This window comes from Patella vulgata, chromosome 3 (genome assembly GCF_932274485.2).
Source record: "Patella vulgata chromosome 3, xgPatVulg1.2, whole genome shotgun sequence".
Taxonomy (NCBI): domain Eukaryota; kingdom Metazoa; phylum Mollusca; class Gastropoda; family Patellidae; genus Patella; species Patella vulgata.
In genome coordinates, this window is record NC_065881.2 from 52102186 (window position 1) to 52123274 (window position 21089).

The 21089-nt window shown below is 35.4% G+C and overlaps 1 protein-coding gene across 2 annotated transcripts in view; it reads left to right on the forward strand.

Annotated features, from left to right (window-relative positions):
* The first annotated feature begins 3492 nt into the window (after positions 1 to 3492).
* The window catches only part of LOC126816038 (cytoplasmic dynein 1 light intermediate chain 2), a 28924-nt gene continuing 11327 nt past the window's right edge, over positions 3493 to 21089 (forward strand). The window contains exons 1-8 of one of the 2 annotated variants that reach the window (XM_050542165.2): positions 3493 to 3610; positions 5799 to 5872; positions 9582 to 9698; positions 11964 to 12194; positions 14044 to 14237; positions 17780 to 17873; positions 18587 to 18722; positions 19196 to 19307. In XM_050542165.2, the coding sequence (XP_050398122.1) occupies positions 3528 to 3610; positions 5799 to 5872; positions 9582 to 9698; positions 11964 to 12194; positions 14044 to 14237; positions 17780 to 17873; positions 18587 to 18722; positions 19196 to 19307 (1041 nt within the window). In that variant the 5' untranslated portion in view covers positions 3493 to 3527. The remainder of the gene's footprint in view (positions 3611 to 5798; positions 5873 to 9581; positions 9699 to 11963; positions 12195 to 14043; positions 14238 to 17779; positions 17874 to 18586; positions 18723 to 19195; positions 19308 to 21089) is intronic. The other variant, XM_050542166.2, reaches the window with a different exon arrangement.

A 21089-nucleotide genomic window follows, 5' to 3' on the forward strand; every position in this document is an offset into this window, starting at 1 on the left:
GAAAAATAAGTTGGATATAATCGCAAAATGGCTATACCCTCCAAATAATGGCGTCCCATACTATGAAGACCCTCACAAAAAATGTCAACATTGTTGGGGTTTTTTTTTGTCATGCATCAAAATCTTCAAATTAAACCGTATTCCACGATTTCTACAGATTTGAATTATAATAAAAATAACTTTGTTTAATAAATCCCAAACTGGACCCACTACAAATTATAAGCAATATTAAAGTAGCTAAGTCTCTAACTCAATATCATCCAAAATTTTCAACATTGAAAACACGATTTATTTGTCAAATTAAATCAACATTCATGTTGTGATCTTACCGGAAAAAGATGGGCTTTTGATATCCAATATTTAAGACAAAATAAACATTTTACCATTGGTACACGAATCGTGTACCATAGTGCGCTTCAGCCCCAGTTGTATCAAGAGACTCGAGGGACGAGGCTAGACACATTGCACCAAATCAAGTGGCGTATGTAGACTGGAATAACCAGACGCTAGAAATTTGCACTCGCTTGAGACTGCTGGCTTATTTCGCCGAACATAACTGATTTGAAATTGGAGTAAAAACGGAAACCATTGAATGTAAATCAGTTTATATACATTCATATTACAGTATTATATGCGTTGCGACCCACTTTTGTCAATTTCTAGGTCCCAAATGTTAGCGATTTAGCCCCTTTAAAATGTTGAGTTCAATACACATCCAGTGGCTTCGCGTTTTTATTTTAACTCAATTTTTTTAATACCTCGGTGGATGTAAGTTGTGCGGTGGCTGATTTAAATATGGGTTCCCAGAAAAGTATTTATCGGGTGGTAATTTCCAATAAAAGTATGGTAATTTTGGTATATATGGAAAGTAGAGTTATCCAATCTTACTAGAAAAATACTGGATTCCCCGAAAAACACATATTGAGCGTATACTGGACAAAAATGTAAGGGTTCCCCTAATCAACAGCCTGACGATTAGGAATTTCTGCACGCGTAATGTCAAAGGTCACACGCGAACATTGAGCGCTTGATGTACAAGTTGATAAACTTTATGAAGAGTTAGACGTACAACACTTTCTGAGATAAAAATGACGGAAAAAGACGCGGGTAGTGGATAATCCGAGAATTTAATTAGGATTCGACATTTGTAATAAATAGTAAGCGATTAAAGACAACATCTGACGTCCAAAAGAGGTAAGTCCCGTGACGTAAACATGGCCTGGTATGGTCGAAATTTTATAGCAGGACAGTAACCTTCGCAATTACACGATGTTTAAGAAAGATTTGAAGCAAAGTTATGACAAATTAATTAGTTTGAATATGTTTTTAGTCCATATATTCCATTAAATCACCCAGTTTATACGCGGGAACCCATCTTTAAGACATGCAAAAAAAAAAAAAAAAAAAAAAAATTTCGAGAGCTCGAGATCAGATAGCCTACTAAGTCGAGCGCTTGAGATACTAAGTCGAGAGCTCGAGATAGTAAAGTCGAGCGCTCGAGATACTTAAGTCGTCCGCTCGAGATACTAAGTCGAGCGCTCGAGATAATATACCCGAACACATCTCAACCGATGTTTTAAGCTATATAATTTTGTGCATAATTTGATGATAAACTTGCAGAATAAAGATATTCATTTGTTCGTTTTTACATCCCATCCAAAGGCTGCAGTGGCGGAGATATCCCCCCCCCCACATACTCTCCATCCCATGCTCATCACCACCACTAAATATTTCCCGTTATGTTTACCCCCTAAATCCCAAATCACCCAAAACTAAATGATAAGATTAAATCTTTTGATTTTGGATTTCAGTTTGTAGGGATATGCTGGCTCAGTGACAAAAGAAAAGGGCCAGGCGTTCACTCACTTCAGTGGCGGCTCCAGGGGGGGCGCAAAGGGGGGCAACCCCATTAATCTGGTCTGCCCTCTGTTTGCCACCCCCCCCCCCCCCCAATAATTTTAGAAAATAAAAAAAAGTATTTGTGATACGTTTCGGTAATCAATACCTTCTACGGTGAATAAATCCCACATCCCCACTCAGTCATAAACTTGCATGTTGTAGAGCATTTCCGACAGTCTATTTTTCAAAATTTTCTTGGCGAGGTCCCCAATGGACTCGCTACTTTGGCGCTCACAAGGGGAATTTGTTGAGGTTCGCAAGTCCGTTCGTTTGACATTTTGTTCTCTAGTCGGATATAAACTAGTGATCAGGCGACGAACGGTATATCTGGGCAGATCTATTTATCTCGACGATCGGTGCCTGACAGAATACTGTAAGACAGCATTTCCGGCAGTCTATTTTTCAAAATTTTCTGGGAGAGGACTCCTTACATTGACGCTCGTGAGTGGGCTTCGTCGTGATTCGCAAGTCCGTTCGTTTGACACTTTACCTCATCGATCAGTGCCTGAAATACTGCCAGGCTGTATTTCCGGCAACCTGTTTTTCAAAATTTTCTGGGGGAGGCCCCCTACCCCTAGTTGAAGCTCGTGCCTTTGTCCCCTTAACCTTGGACTTTGCCCCAGCTTTGCCCCTCCAATCACCGACGGCTGGCGCCGCCACTGACTCACTCACCAACCAGGAGGTCCGAGACAAATCAGTGGTTTGATTTGTGTGTTATCTGAAAAAGTACCTCGAGATTGGTTTCCACCTTGTCAGTGGTGCAGAGGACGGAAAACCTGCCAAGAACAACTTCTAATCTAGTCAGAGGTCTCGTGTGGTCTGTGGGCCGGGCCCGTAGCCAGCTCATAAAATTTGGTGGGGCAGCGGAATTTTTGGGAGGGGCCGAGGATGTGACCGGTTTGATTTTTTTTAGCCCCCCCCCCCCCCGCGCGTGGCTACGGGCCAGCTGTGTGAACGTCAGACCCCTTAGCGGTTTGAATTTTGCCAATAGTAGGTAGAAACGCCGCTGTCATGGCAACATTTCCCTGATTAAACAATCGTATGCCCTCTCATTATTATCTTGGTTGGTGCAGATAAGTCATTTTATTTCATTGAGCATTAATTTCTTCGCCTTCTTGTAAATTTTTAGTTAAAGGGGGGCAAATCCAGTATTTTAAAATAGATCCCAAAGAGAAGTAGACTGTCATAATTTAAAAAATAAAATGATATCCAAGCAAATAGTATTTCAGCGTTATTTTTCTGTGATTTTTCTGTGTAGGTTACTAGTCCCATTACGGTAGCGTAGTCTGTGCGGTACTCGTTGCAGGGTCGGCTGGAAAATGGTCGGACTGGGGACGGACAAATTTTCTTTTGCTCTACTTTACAGTTTTACACGCCCATACACAGTCTAACATGTTACTAAACTAAAATATTGTTTAACATATATTATTATTTTTATTTTTTTTTTTTTTAGGCAACATGAAATGAACGATATAATATCGAAAATTGTATCTAGAAGCATAATAATATGTTCATCTTTCGATTTTCTATTTACATGTGACATCACACAGCAGATGAATCATTCTCGCATGAATTAGACACCTGGCAAACACGCATGCGCGAAGAGAGTTCAGCCATTACGGAGCAATATGGCGCCCATCGGTGAAGGGGATGACAGGATGGGCTCACTCGTTACAGAGGATATTAGCTCAGACGAATCACAGAATTTATGGTAAATGAACCTATAGGCGTAGGTGCCCTATACCCAACAATCAGTTTGTTCAAAACGTTTACCCCAAAGACCACTGGGTAGTATTTTTTTAAAGCTTCGGATGGAATGTCTGCAGGAATTTTTCTAGTCGTTCTGGAGAGTGGAATTTATATTTTGACTGTAAAGACCGATGACACGAATGGAATTTTAATCCTCATCAAGTACATTGAATTATAAATATTGTAGTCATTATATCAAAGCCCTTTCATACTGCTCCTTATATGTGAGGATCTAGTATTAATCTGATATTGTCTGGCATAGATTAGCACTTGAACTAGGCTAATTTTTACTAATTATTGTCCTCATCGTAGACGTAGTATTACCTGTTTAGCCAGTAACACTAGACATACCTGTTATGACTATTTAAATGGATTTGGAATAGGCCACAGAAGTAAAAACGGACTTCGTATGATCTATGCAGAACAATTGCATAAGCTTAGAGTGCATGTATCATTACGCTACAGCAATCAATGTGTCCATGTAATCCTAATTGACATTGTTGATGACAGTAGGGACTAGGTAGGTCTACACAGGACACTGTTACTAATTAGGGTGACCCACCATAAATAAATATCTCCATATATCTCAACAATTTCGCCACAATATTTATATATATGCCAAGCCTCAAATCAGTTTCACACAATTATAGTCACTAAATAAACGATCATGTTGTACTTAATAAGCTATGACCATTAATTCATTAATCATCTATAAATAATAGACTGAAAACTGGTTCCATGTGTCGTCCATAACATCCAGACACTTTTGAGTAAAAGATAGGTTACGTGCCCTTGTTTTGAAATTAGTCTCGCTTAACCAGTCTATCGACCATTCTAGGGCTGATTGACAGGTCGGGATAATCAAAACTACTTTTTTACGAAACATAACAGAAAGCTAGAACAAGAAATTGAATTTAGAAATGAGCACGTTAGCTAGCTCAACAATTGTTTTAAGAAGCTTGTAAAAGTAAAATGAAACTACTGCTAGTATCATGTTCCTGTCTAACCCGAGTGTTTCTGAGATATTATTTGTACTAAACCAAAAGATGCCGCTCTTAACGGTACAGTTAATGATAAAGCGATTTAAAAAATGAAACGAACGTAATTTCTAAATCTGCTGTAATAACCAAGAAGCTTAATTTCACTGCTATTCAAAATCGTCAACAATAATTTTTTTACGGCTGTAATAGTTGATAGATTTGTAGAGAATTGCACGTGCCATGGCTATTTATAGTATCATACTGTCAGAAAGTTGGCCTCGACACGGCGAATGTGCACGCTTCAGTGGTAGTCTCGAACTATCAGCGGTGGACTGTATTTCTGTAGGTGCGTGGGCCACCCTAACACTGTGGTCTGCTGTGGAATATGGAGTATTGTAACTATTAATTACAGTGCATGAATTCTAAAAAGTCTAATATGGACATACAGCTTTCTCTATTTAAAAACTGACTTTTAGTTTTAATCACTAATTTATACAAATGTAAGATGTACATTGTACAGTACTACTTACATGTACTAATAATAGTAATAATAATAAATAATATTATTTTGTGGGTTTGACATGTAAATAGCAATACTGGTACATGTAGCTCCAGGGTAAACTTCTTTTTTACAAGTGTTAGCCTAAACTTGTTATACATGTTTTGTATTAGAACATATATATAAGCTTATTCATAAGTCAAACTAAGTTTGTCTATTTCACTAACAATTCACAGGGCAAAGTGATTGACTAGCTTAAATTATAACTTCTGTATTCTCTTACTTTCTTTTATAGACTTGAGTCTGTGCATGTTATTCCCAACAAATATTTTGTTTGAATTAAAAGTGAAATATATATTTAGGACCACAAAGATGGCACAAAACTAATAACTGCTTGAATATGAAAAACTATTAATTGATCAACTGTGACATTGTGATCGTTTTTAAGTACATGTGAGCTTACATGTATTTGAAATGAGTAAACATCGGTATATGATTTGGTCTTTGATATTCTTCAACCCATATTTGTTGATATTGATTACAAACTCACAATACTTTTGTTTATTATTTTATAATGATGTTAATGGATACATGTTATCCAAATTTATAATTATGATACATGTGTAAGCTTAATATAGAAAAATTAAGATTAATGTATTTATTATTTTCAGGGCAAGTATTCTAAGTGAAGTACAGTCTAGTTCAGCATCCAAATTATCTAATTCAAGGACAGTATTAGTGTTAGGTAAGTAGTCAATCAATAGCCATGTAGTGTGAATAGGATAATATAACACTGTAATAGTTACTTGTATGTAGTATGTAGTTATCATGTCAGTACAGGGATCACACAGAAGTCCAGAAGTAGCATATACACTGTTACAATACTATTCTTATCGTGGCAGTTACTTTAGCAATTTAGCAAAATGGGTTTACAAAAAGTAGCAGGTCTACTACAAAATGATATTGTCATGCATTAAGTTCCTTCTCCGTTGTAGGTATGGATCTGCAAAACAACAGTGTTACTCAAATACAATACAGACAATTCAAAATGTCAAAGTGAATGGCAAAGATCATAACATTTACAATTACAGTAGAATCTGCATTAAGCAGCCACCCAAGGGAATTTTCACAACTGACCGCTTAACGGGAGTGGCCTCTTAATAAAATCTCAGTGCTTTTTGTGCTGACATAAATTAAATATTGCGCTTGGATGCATTGGAAGCAGTAAATTTGACCGTCGCTGAATCTTGCGCCGAACGAAAATTCTTTAATCAAATCTCGGACATAACTTAACGGGAGTGACCTCGTAATAAAATCTTGGTGCTTTTTGTGCTGACATAAATTAAATATTACGCTTGAATGCATTAGAAGCGGTAATTTTGAGTAGCTGAATCTTGCGCCGAACGTAAATGCTTTACTCAAATCTCGTACATAACTTCTGTATACTTGTCATTTTGTACCAACCTTCGATACTACTGTCTACCATTGTGATGCATTCGATAATATTTATCCATTTTTGTGAAGAAAATCGATGAATTAATTTTATTTTATCAAAAAAGCACATGAACAAAAAAACATCGCTAATTTTATCTCCTATTTACAGGGGATGTAACTCTGTATGTAATAATATAGGAGGCGCTAAAACGTCTGTTTAACAATAAAAATACTAGATGATCGTGACAAAACCCGGTACTTTCATTTTATTCAATCAGTATCAAATAATGTGTGGTTACGCGTGAAAACAATGATCAGGTTAGTTGTTTAATAAAACAAAAGATTAATTAATAGATAATGCCGGGTTGGTTGTTATTTTTACATTTCTTTTTACCTGATCAGTGGGGGTCCAGTTGATTAACTACTCCTCACGGGATTAGCGGGGGTGTTACAAAGAGCGACAAGATGGTATCATTCAACAATGGCCGTTGAATGGGCGATGTTTTGTTGAATTTATTAGTAAAATAGTGACCGCTGGCCGCGTTAGAGGAGTGACCGTTGAATAAAGAGATGAAACAACAGAATTTTTATGGGGGGAATTTATCGTGACCGCTTACAAGGAGATGTCGCTGAGTAGGAGTGGCTGCTCATACAGATTCTACTGTACATGAAAAAATTTAATAAAGCATGAAATATGAAAATTTAACCAGAATGTCAAGATAATTGAATATAAAGGCAAATCTGTATGGGTTGAAAGTAAGGGTAAGGATGTAATTATAATAGTAAGTGCAAGGGGGCTGCACCACACATAATTTACACAAAAACAAATATACGGACAAGGCACAATACACAGAAACAGTTACTCACTCAACTGGTCACAGTTTGTTTACAGAGGTAAACCGGTTCAGAAAATTTGAACTCTGTATTCATCATCATTTCTTGTTTGAACCAAGGAATTGCAGGTACATTTACCAGTATCACATTGTTTTCTTTCACATACATACTTCATAATATAGTTTGGCCTATTTGTAATACATCATGATAATGTCGTAAAGATGTTCAAATTTTTCTTTACATTCCATGCACTTTTGTGACATACATGAGTTATGTACTGGAACTCTCTGTTTATCAGGTACATGTACCTACTATGTGACACATATTATTTAAATGAACACAAGGTATAATTTAATGGACATGCTATTAGTATTACTGAATTTATATGCAATGTTTTGAAAAAATACATTGTCTCTATCGAGCCACTAATATGTGGATGATAGACAAGTTATAAATTTGTATGATTTACTTGATAAAGATGAGGGTATTTTAGTAGTATTGTAATAAATTCAGTAATTGTGTATTCATAAATTTATACCTACACCCTAGTGTTAATATGTTTAATTACTACATGGGAATGAAAAGGTTATAAGATGAGGTACATATAGTCTCTCAAATGGAGGAAAAACTCCTTCCTTATACAATTTGACATAGAATAAATAATATATATTATTATAGACAAGATAGTAAAAGTATTTTACTCCACCATGTGGTCAATGTTGAAGACAATATACTTGATGGCTAGTGAAAAGAAGTGTAAATTCAATGTGGTTTAATTTGATAGTCACTAGTGAGACATTAAGTAATGTGTTGTTTCAATATATACTCTTCAAAAAAAGTAGGGGATATTGAAATGCAAATACCTATGCAGGTTGTGATATGATGAATAGTCATGGACACTTGACATGCTTTGAGAGTATGTTCACAGATGAAGAACTTATCGCCCCAACAGAACCACTGAGCTGCATGTGCGACACGCAATAGCGCCATACACGTGGGAGGGGTTCATTGTCAAATTTGAAACTTCAAGGAAGGGTTGATGAAAAATGAGGACACTGTATCGCTTTGCGAGTGAAATGGGGCCGTCAGATAAGCCGCCCATATGAACTGTTTATGTTCATGTGTAGGCAATTGGCCTGTTATTAACATACATGTACACTGATTACCTCTAATAAAAACAGCAGTGTATTTCCGCAGTTTTATATTGTTTCCGATATTTCATCGTGAAAAAAAAAATGTACCCCAATATCTAAGAATAGCAGACATGTTAAACAATATACAGCTTTATTAATACAAAACATAGCTGCTGCATTGGCGTATTTCCACACTTTGCATGGCTATCTGTAATTTTATACTGATAATAGAGAGGTTTCACAGCTTTACATCTACACTTACATTTACATTTAGACAGGTAAACGTCATCAGTTTTTGTGACGTATGACGTGAAGCGCACATCATAGAAGTGTAGCAGCCCTGGTTTAATTTCTGTAATCCAGTCCATAATTTTTCTCTGAATCGTGGTTTTCACAAACTTAATCCACAGAGAAGACCGTCATGGTCATGTAGACAAAATAGAAATGAAATGGGGTTTAACGTCCTACTGTTCTGCTCCTATACTGGGCTAATGAAGACGGGCATACGCCATGCAGTGTGCTATGAGGGAAATTTTGCCCGGGCAGTGGCACTATCGCCTACTCTTATATCGAATTCCATCTGCCAAGGGATCTTTTACGTGCATTCAAATGTATACACGGGACCTCCGTTTTTCATATCATCCGAAGGACTAGACAGCTGTCCTTGCCAGGCCCACCGTTCTGCACCACTGACAAGGGGAACCCACGTCGGAAAATCCAGATGAACTTTCTCGGCCAATGCAGGGATCGAACACCCGACCTCCAGGCTAGCAAGCCAGCGTCTTAACCACCTAGCCACCGTGGCTCCCGTAGACAAAAAAAGAAGAGGCCGAGACAAAACATGTGCACTAATCTCATCTTAGCAATCTATACGTGAAGGCCTATCAAGATCGTGGACCAAGTTTGTGTCACCAACTACATGTACTAACTACATGTACTAAGTGTAACTGTAAGTATGAATTTAAATTTAGCAAAACGTTTTATCTAAATGTATGTGTAACTGTTAAGTTAGTGAAAAAAATTTATGAATAATGATCAATTGTATTTATTCAGGTGACAATGATTCTGGTAAAACAACTTTAATAGCCAAATTACAAGGAATAGAAGAACCTAAAAAGGGATCTGGATTAGAATATTATTATATAGATGTCAAAGACGAATATAGAGATGGTAAGTGTTACAAAACATTTCAGTTGCTTTGGTTGTTTTGATTTTAAACCTTCAGGGCAGATACTGGACTAATATTATACAGTGTAAAACTATTGTTTTTTTATTTACTTAAAGAATCATCATCTAACAAAAAGGTGGATGGCGGTCAGCACACAAGATGTTTGAAATTGAAATTATTTAAAAAAAAAAATTATCATTGATTGTTAAGCTAAACTTTCAAGATCTTGTAATTAGATGTCTTTTTGGGCTGACTTTTTTTATTCACCCACATTGAGGCTAATGTTAATATCTGATTGACTTTGAATTTATACACAGTGTTTAAGGTCATGAGACGAAGAATCCTATTGATTTGTAGCGATTTCCAATAATTGCTGCCAGAGTTATGGCCCTTGATCACTTTGAAAAATCTTGTGGATGCTTTAAAGGCTAAAGTTAATATCTGATTGACTTGTAAAATTTATACACACAGTGTTTATGGTCATGAGATGAAGAAGCCTATTGATTTGCAGCGATTTCCGATTATTACTACCTGAGTTATGACCCTTGAACACTTTGAAAAATCTTGTGGACGCTCTAGAGGCTAAAGTTACTATCCGATTGACTTTAAATTTATGCACAGTGTTTAAGGTCATGAGGCGAAGAAGCCTGTTGATTTTCAATGATTTCCGATAATTACTCCCAGAGTTAATGATAACTTTGAAAAATCTTGTGGACGCTCTAGAGTCTAAAGATGATGTATATTGTTTAAAGATACATTCCCGGGTACAAACTGGGTGATTTGATGATATATTTGGACTAAAAACATACAAACGAATTAATTTATCATAATTTTGCTTCAAATCCATCTCAAAACATTGCAATTGTCAGGGAATACCCTGGCTATAAAAAGTCAATCAAAAGAGGTCATGTTTGTGTCACGTGACTTACCTCTCTCAGTACCTACATGTAGCAACGCAAGCGAAGTCGGAGGAGAATCCATTGCATACACAAGATGATGTTCTCTTTAATTGCTGACTGTTTATTACAAATATCGAAGCCAAATTAAATTTTCGGATTATCCACTGCCCGCATCTTTTTTCGTGATTTTTATCTCAGAAAGTGTTGTACGTCTAATTCTTCATAAAGTACATCAAAATGTACATCAAGCGCTCAATCTCCGCGTGCAACCTTTGACATCACGCGTGCAGACACTCCTAATCATTGGGCTGTCGATTAGGGAAACCCTTACATTTTTGTCCTGTATGCGCTCCATGAGTGTTTTTCAGGGAATCCAGTATTTTTCTAGTAAGATTGGAGATTTCTACTTTCCATATATACCAAAATTGCCATACTTTTATTGGAAATAACCACCCGATAAATACTTTTCTGGGAACGTAGCTTTAAGGTCATGAGACAATCGAAACAAATTCTAATCTTTTCTGATAATAACTTCATGGGTTATTGTACATATTTTCATTAGGCCTACTGACAAAAGAAAAAATATGCGACAACACTTGTTCACTGCCCGGACAACTTAGCTGCTGGGGTTGTATGTTTTGTTGCCTGGCAACCTATCTTTGAAGTAGGGTTTCTACAGGTATAGCTAAAAGAATACATTACAAGCCATTGAATATTGTGTTCAGGAGATTAGAATACCAGTTGATTTAGTCTTTAGACTGGATGGATAGATGGGTCTAATGAGTACCAGTAGTGATGTATAAATAATCTAAATAATTATTTGACTGAGACCATAGAGAAAGATATAAATTAGTTACAATGATCACAGTTAGTCTCTTTTACTCTGGTCAAAATTATTGATTTTGAGAGTTGTATTGCCTTCTTAGCTGTATATTAAGGTTGGTGTTAGTGGGGATTAAACTCCATCACATTTATTCAGGCTTTGAAATGATGTGGAAAACCAGTATATTTTTAGGTGCTAACTTAATTGTAATTTTTAAAAAAAAGATAACTACCAAAACTGATTTATTATTACTGGGTAATCAAGACAAATAATGTACAGTAGTCAGTTACTCAGAGATATCCATTTCAATCGAAATGGAAGAATGTTAAATATTTAAAAATTCATTACCATAAACTTATGTGATATCTGGATTATGGACTGTATATACAGTTCATGTATGGTACCTTTTGTAAGTTGGTAAAGAGAGACTACGTGTATTTATCACTAAATAGGCCTAGCTCTTTTTGGCTGCTTTTGATTATTAAAAATACAGTCTATAAGTATAAGCTAACTTATTAATAATCAAACATTATTACTAATTCCAGAACAAGCTCGGTTAAATGTTTGGGTAATGGATGGAGATCCAGAACATACAGGATTGTTAAGATTTGCGTTAACCCCAGAAAGCTTTGCTGATTCTTTAGTTCTGTTGGTGGCTTCAATGAGCAATCCATGGTCTATAATGGAATCAGTTAAAAGATGGTCAGGAATCTTACGAGAACATATCGACAGATTAAAAATTCCCCCAGAGACCATGCAAGAGTATGAGCAAAGTTGTAAGTTCTCTTTTCTTATAGATTGGTAAAAAAAACTGTGTGATTTTGAATTTTTTTTTACTATGTTTTTCAGTTGAGTTTCACCTAAATTGCATTTAAATTCATTTGCATGCAAGGTTTTTCTGACACTTATTATTATAATTTGTCAATAAATGAAGCTAAATATTGAATAAGGAAATGTGATATTTGACTAGCTTTAGTAATAGTATGAATTGTAATGTATTTGAGTAGACTAGGTGGGGAGGAGATTTATTGATTTTTTGTTATTATAGCCATATGTAGAATATATGTACAATGAGTAATATATAGTATAGATTAGTTATTAAATGACTTTTACTAACTTGTAACAGGTGCATGTCTTATGTTTTAATGCACTATAAAACGCAAATAAAGTTAATAAACATACTAAGGAAATAGTGCAATAATATGATTTGCATGGTGCAACTGCATTCTTGTCAATATTATTAAGAAATTATTGGTTGAGTATTACCAGTATCTAGTCCGAACGTCAGTGGATGATTATTAATATTAGAGAATTTGTTTAGGGTAGTGTGTCAGTCTGTACAGAAATAATAGTAATGCAACACATACAGATAAAGATTACTGGTTTATGATATACATCTACTAGAAACGTTTCGATGATGGTACTCTTGTCTTTATCGAGCAGAAACACTTAGAAATATTATGTTATAAGGGCTTGTAATGTAACGTATTGAATGTGAATATCATATATACCGGTAGGCTAAATCAACCAAGAATATGGTGTCATTTTTATGAAATTTGATATGACTTTATGACTATTCTGAGACCACAAGAATAACTTTCTTAGGTCTACTTAGTTAGAGCAAGGTACCGTATAATGATAGTCTGATAATTGGTTAAAAAATCGGTAATTGACCAATAAGTGGCCTATCGTAAGAAATCAGTATCGACTGATACTGATCCATTTTGCCAATACTTGAGTTGCCGATATCTGTTCAAAAGGACTCTCTCTGTAAATAATTCTAAAATATCATTTGAGTTATGAACAATTAAATCATTAATTTGTTTGACACTCTGTCAATTATTTTAGTTGCCGTGCACAGGACTATTTAGACATAATAAAAGAATTCACACTGAGGCCGTAAAGGGAACTAATAAACAGTGTAAAATCGTTACCAGTCTACGTTATTTTTTTAATCTTTATTTCATTCAGACATCGAGAGTTTAAGAATAATATTTCTGCGCATGTGCAAACAGACATAAACATACAGCAGTCGACCCGATAAAACATGTGACTGAAATATGGAAAAGCCCATTGCATGATGATTAAAAAGATAAAATTAGAGAACATAACATTACGTCACTGTAGCCTCCCTTCAATGCATGCTGATATTGTATGTCATCATGCAGTGGACTTATACCAGAAATAAGAGATCAAAAACTCGCACAATAATACCTCTTTAGGCTTTTGAATTTTTATTTAAAATAAACAATGAGCCTCCTCTGATCACTCTCGGTGAGGTGAAATAGTTCCAAATCTTACTACTTCAAGACCCAATTATTTTTCGTTAAAAAAAACCACGGCGTTCCGAGGTAAAATAGTACCGGGCGTTTCCTGACTAACAATGGCATGTTACTACATCAATTATCATTACATTCATGACATTTTAATGTGTAATAGTTTTATTTCCACCACTATCGGTAATTGTACATGTATCTGTATAGGCCGATATATTTCGCTGTCAGTATCTGATATCAGTAGAACCGATGGTAGCCATATCGGACCATCACTAGTAAGGTATTTTTCATAAATGTTCAATGAACTCACCAATTTTTATTTTAATAGTATCATTTTCTATGTTTATAGTGATTAGGTTCTTCCAAGAATATACAGAGCCAGAAGAGGGTCAGACGTCCAGTCAGGCACCACCTCGAGGAGATGCTAACCCTCTTCATCCAACAGCCCCAACCACGGAGGGTGAAGAAAAAGTTTTACTACCATTAGGCGAAAATACACTGTCACAGAATTTAGGAATTCCAGTAGTTGTAGTTTTAACAAAGGTAGTGAAGACACTGCTTTTTCAAATGTGAACGTATATGGCTGTCACCCCTGTCTGTGTCTATGTGTGTGTGTCTGTGTGTCGCCTACAGACCGCAATTCTTAACAGATCGTCTTGAAACTTTACATACTTATTCCTTATACCCTAAGATGGTAACTATTGATTTTGGTGCATGATATTCCCCCACCCGGCTTTGGGCGGTGCCACACCCACTTTTTGTTAATATTTTGTCTGTAAATGATATACAGGTTGCAATTATTTACAGATTTGGATCCAATTTGGCATGATCCATCATAGGATTGTACTATTTATATTGGTCCATGTCCAAATATCTATCATTTCAATAACCTGGTGGTACCTATTTATATTGTTCCATATCCAAACCCCACAGGCAGAGTCCCGCCCAATTTTTATACGCCCACATTGAAATGTGGTCGTATATTGTCGTCGCCCCCGTCCGTCCGTCCATCGCTCTAGAGGCTAAAGTTAATATCTGATTGACTTTAAATTTATACACAGTGTTTAAAGTCTTGAGACGACGAAGCCTATTGAATTTCAACAATTTCCGATAATTACTGCCAGAGTTATGGCCCTTGATCACTTTGAAACATCTTGTTGACGCTCTAGAGGCCAAAGTTAATATCCAATTGACCTTAAATTTATACACAGTGCTTGAGGTCATGAGACGAAGAAGCCTATTGATTTTCAATGATTTTCTATAATTACTGAGTTATGGTCCTTGATCACTTCAAAAAATCTTGTGGACGCTCTAAAGGCCAAAGTTAATATCCGATTGACTTTAAATTTATACACAGTGTTTAAGGTCATGATATGAAGAAGCCTATTGATTTTCAGCGATTTCCGATAATTACTGCCAGAGTTATGGCCCTTGATCACTTCAAAAAAATCTTGTGATGCTCTAAAGGCCAAAGTTAATACATACACAATGTTTAAGGTCATGAGACGAAGAAACCTATTAATTTTCAACGATTTTCGATAATTACTGCCAGAGTTATGGCCCTTGATCACTTCAAAAAATCTTGTGGATGCTCTAGAGGCTAAAGTTAATATCCGATTAACATTAAATTTATACACAGTGTTTAAGGTCATAAGATGATGAAGCCTATTGGTTTTCAGCGATTTCTAATAATTACTGCCAGAGTTATGGCCCTTGATCACTTCAAAAAATCTTGTGGATGCTCTAGAAGCCAAAGTTAATATTCGATTGACTTTAAATTTATACACAGTGTTTAAGGTCATGAGACGAAGAAGCCTATTGATTTTCAGCGATTTCCAATATTTGCTGCCAGAGTTATGGCCCTTGATCACTTTGAAAATTCTTGTGGACGCTCTAGAGGCCAAAGTTAATATCTGATTGACTTTTAATTTATACACAGTGTTAATGGTCATGAGACGAAGAAGCCTATTGATTTTCAGCTATTCCCGATAATTACTGCCAGAGTTATGGCCCTTGATCACTTCAAAAAATCTTGTGGATGCTCTAAAGGCTAAAGTTAATATCCGATTGAGTTAATATCCGATTGAGTTTAAATTTATACACAGTGTTTGAGGTCATGAGACGAAGATTCATATTGATTTTTAAACGATTTCCGATAATTACTGCCAAAGTTATGGCCCTTGATCACTTTGCAAAATCTTGTGAGGCTCTAAAGGCTAAAGTTATCATCCGATTGACTTCAGATTGATACACAGAGTTTAAGATCTTGAGACGAACAAGTATATTGATTTTCAATGAATTTTTATGACTTGAACAGAAATCCAGGATATTAAAAGCTTTGCATACAAAACCTTAGCATGGGGCAGAACTTTATAAAAACCAAACAAATTCTATTAGTTTTCTGATAATTACTTCGTGAGTTGTTGCTCTTAATCAGATTTTAGTGTATTATAAATGTTTCATTACCGAAAAAAGTAAAAATATGCGACAACCCTTGTTGACTGCCCGGACGATTTAGTTGCTGTGGGCGTATGTTTCGTTGCCTGGCAACCTATCTTTGTGTTTATCGCCTACAGTCTTCAATTTGGAATGGATTATCTTGGAACTTTATTCTTTATACCATGAAGACAGCAACTATTATTTTAGTGCATGCCCTGACCCATTGGGGTGGTGTCAAGCCCACTTTTTTGTTAATATTTAGCTGTAAATTTCGCAAAAAATTTCGCAAAAGAAACCCAACGTCTAGCCTTCTTTGCTTCTTGTCATATTAGTTATTGCAGCCATTTCATTTTTCATATCCTTCATTTTTAAAAATACAGTATCAATCAAAGCTGGAATGTGGACGTATATTGCAGCGCTAGCGATGCTCTTATGTATATGCCCACATTCATTCAATCATTATACACTATGTTGTTGTCACTATCACAAATTTCAGAGTTATCTCCCCATTCATTTCCAAACTTATGAAGTCATGTTGAAATTATTTAGAATTTTAAAATCCAAACATAAGAGTTTAGGGTGGTGTACATTGCACTTTAGCTAGCAAAACATGGCTGATAGAGGTAGGTTACATTACAATGTGGTGGTAACAGAAGTGAAAAAGAAATTAAAACAAAACTGTAATATAATTCTCCCTGCCTTTAGGAGAGAGAGAGAAATGGGGTTTAACGTCCACTCGACACAAACTAGGTCATTTCGGGACTAATACATGGTTTAATTTTAGGGGTCTTTAGCAGTGGGAGGAAACCGGAGGACCCGGAAAAAACCCACAAGGTTGGACAGGCGACCCTACTCCTTGTCACGTACTACCGGGAATTCGAAACCACGCCAGTTGACTCAATGACAGACTTTATGGTACAGCGCGGAAGGACTATTAAGATTGGGTTTGTACGCCTGTCTGTCCATCACATTTTTTGAAACATAATAACTCTGCTTCTAATTTTGGTAGAATGTTCAAACTTCAGGTAAGTGTTTGTTATACCTTGCCTAAGTTTGATGATGAACATTTTATGCTGTGGCTAAGGTCTGTCATGGAGTCAAGTGGTGTGGTTTTGATCCCACACTTGTACATGACCGGAGATAGTCACCTGGTCTGCCTAACCTTGTGGGTTGTCTCTAGATCCTCTGGTTTCCTTCCATTACTAAAGACCCCTACACGCAAGCGAATTATTATTATTATGTTGTGCCATATGTTACTACGTTAGTCCTAAAATGAATAAAATGATTTAGTTTGTGTTGAGTGGACGTTAAACCCTATTTCTCTATCTCTTGCTAAATTGACTGTTCCATATTTGATAATGAACATTTTCTGCAGAGGTTAAGCAGAGTAATAAACTGATTACTCAATACTGTTTGAAATGTGCAAGTAGTCAATAAATTTCATTTATTTTGGGGGAAATTAAGGTGCTTCTAATTGATTCTGAGTTCGATCATAGCAGTTTGTTTGATGCTTTTTAAAAATATAAATGTTTTTTTAATTAATATTGATTTGGGGATTGTGGAGGGAGACATCAGTCTCACAGTTTGCTTCTTTGATATGTTACCAACAGCCCTGATATTTAATTGATGCATTTGCCTATTTTTAGAGTGATGGAATCTCAACGTTGGAAAAAGAACATGACTATAAAGATGAACATTTCGATTTTATTCAACAGTATATTAGAAAGTTTTGTTTAAATTGTATCCTTTCTATATCTCCACATGGTTGCCTAATTAATAGATGATCTTATGCAGACTGACTCAAAAAAAGTGTGTTTAGATATGCATGAGTTAATCCAGATAAATGGACAGGACCTCTTTAAACACAAAATGATTTGGGTTCAAGGACAGAAAAGTAATTAAAACATAAAATCCAATCAGATTGACGTTTCTCTTTTTGATCCAAATCAAAATGATACTGTTGCTTAACTTTGGAAATTGTCGCTATATACCAATCTTATCACTTGTAAGCGTACAAGTTTGTGATAATGATGACGGCTTTCAAAATATTTGCCAAATATATCTATTAGTATTCTTGTATACAGCACACATATCGAATCTTTTGAAATAAGGTTATTATCTTGTAGATTATTCTTGATAACTAACACAATAATGGAGCGATTTTCAAATGATAGCCCTGTGTATTCGTGGCTATCTTGTTACATTGTTGATCCTAAAATCTCATATTAATATAGACATGTATATATCATAAGCACTGTGTAAAGCAACACTGGCTCTTCTATCGTGATATTCACTCTGTAAATTACAGAATTTTTCCATGATAATAAACACAGTAATAATACAGTATTTCATAGAAAAGTTGCGAAAAGCATACTGTACATGTATGTCACACCTTACATTTTTGTAGCGAAATATTTGTCTTTGTGAAGTGATCTTCCTTAACTCTTGCATAGATGGTGCTTCATTAATATATACTTCTGTTAAAGAAGATAGAAATTGTGATTTATTATATAAATATCTGACTCACAGAATTTACGGCTTTCCTTTTAATAAACCAGCTTACGTAGTAGAAAAAGATGCTGTATTTGTGTAAGTTGATATATTTTTACGTCTCTTAATTTTACCTGTTCTCATACTATGTTTATATTTTCTTTTTTTTTTGCTTAAATGAAATAAAATAATGTTAATAAAGATTTCACAAAATAGATTGTAATCGTTAGGTAGGAAATTACTGGAAATTTATCCAAGTTAATAAACGCATCTCCATTGAGACACTATCAAAAACAGAAATTTTAATGTTATAATGTGTTTTTAGGAAATACAATATCAGGCTAAAACCTGATCCTACATTATACAATAAGATAATCAGTTTTATTTATCAGAAAAATGTCAAGTTTCTGAGTCCCAATAGATTATTTGTAATCATCATTGATAATGCAATACAAACCTTTTAAATATAGATATATATATGTGCATTAATTGTTTTCTGTTTTTATTAATTTTGATCTATTTAATGGTGTGTGATTTATCTATTTAATGAAGTGCGATTTATTTATTTTCAGCCCGTGTGGTTGGGATAATGAAAAAAAGATTAGTATTTTATATGAAACTATGAATAGTATAAAACCTGAAGATTCTTATGATGATATTATAATGAAACCAATGACCAGAAAGGTAAATATTACCACGATAACTTTAGTTCTAATTAAGTCAAATTGATGAAACTTGGTGTATAGTTTCATTACATCAATACCTTGACTAAGTTCGATAATGAGCATTTTCTGCTCAGTGTAAGCAGAGCGATAAGCAGTTTGATTGGTCGAGACTTTGGAACACAATAACTCTCCTTCTAGTTGAGGTAGAATGTTCAAACTTGGTGTAGGTAGACGTTCATTAGGTCAGTGCCTTGATGGAGTTCGAAGGTGAGCATTTTCTGCTTAGGGTAAGCAGAGATAAGCAATTTGATTGGTTGATTCTTTGGGGCACGATAACTTTGGTTATAAAGAAGCGAGAGCGATGAAACTATTAATAATATAGATTCATTATATCATTACCATGACTAAGTTCAATGGTGAGAATTTTCTGCTTAGGCTAAGGAGCAGCAAGCAATTTGATTGGTCAAGACTTTGGAACACAACAACTCTGCTTTTAATTGAGATAGAATGTTTAAACTTGATGTAGATGTTCATTAGGTGAATGTCTTGACTGAGTTCAATGATTAACATTTCGTACTAAAGCTAAGCAGAGCTAAACAATTTCATTGGTCGATGCTTTGGGACAAGATAACCTTGATTCTTTGTGATAGAGAGTGATGAAACTTAGTGTATAGTTTCATTGCTCGATACTTTTGAAAAAAATAAATGTGCGATTAATTAATATGTGTCATCTATTTATTTTGGGATTTTGGCGGGGGACATCAGCCTCACTGTTGGCTTGTTAATGAGTACCAGACAGAGTCCACTAGAGATTAGTAAAAGGCTTGGATGACAGTGTGTGACAACGCCTTGACAAGACAGGCACATTATTTCAAAACATGTGAATATTTTTATGCGCCCACATTTTCATGTGGACATATATTGTCGTAGCCCCAGTCCGTCCGTCCTTCCGTCCGTCAACCTACAATTGCTTGCGAACACTCTACAGGTCACAATTTTTATCCCATTTCAATGAAACTTGAAATATAGGTTTATCACCCTAAGATCTCGGTTCCTTTCGATATTGGCGTGTATTGGACTGTAACTTCATGGATTATGGCCCCTGATTGTTTGAAAAATCACCTTTTTAGCTAGTTTTAGAGGTCACAATTTTCATCCAATTTGGTTTAAACTTGAAATGCATGTTTATAACCTACAGATCTCGGTTCTTTTCGATATTTGCACATATCGGACCACAACTTCCTGAATAATGGCCCCAGACTGTACAAAAAATCACATTTTTAGCTTGACACCATAGAGGTCACAATTTTCATCCGATTTAAAAAAACGTTTGAATATATCACCGTTACAACCTAATGATGGTTGAGTTTGAATTTCGTAAAAATCGGATGCAAACTGACGGACAAAATGGCCACACCTCGTTCACAAATAGTGTCAAAATATTGTGTATCAGGGTTGTGGACCCTCTGGTTTTTTTTTTTTTTTTTTTTTTTTTTTTTTTCACGCGGAAAATCATTTATTGTTGTGTCAGAAGAATTATACACTACAAAGTATACTATACTATACTATACAGTAACCCCGCCCCCAAACAAACTACACGGATACCAGTGTCTAAAAGCGTACATACTAATTAAGTGAATACTAATTAAGTGAGGAAGGTTGACACAGGGAAAAGCTCAGCTGAAAAGACCCTCAAAATGTTTCCATCTATCATGAACTTTGTCACCAAGTATAATTTGTTCTTTTTCAAAATAGCATGATAATTCTTTTTTAAATACCTTCAAAATTGGTTTATTTTCTC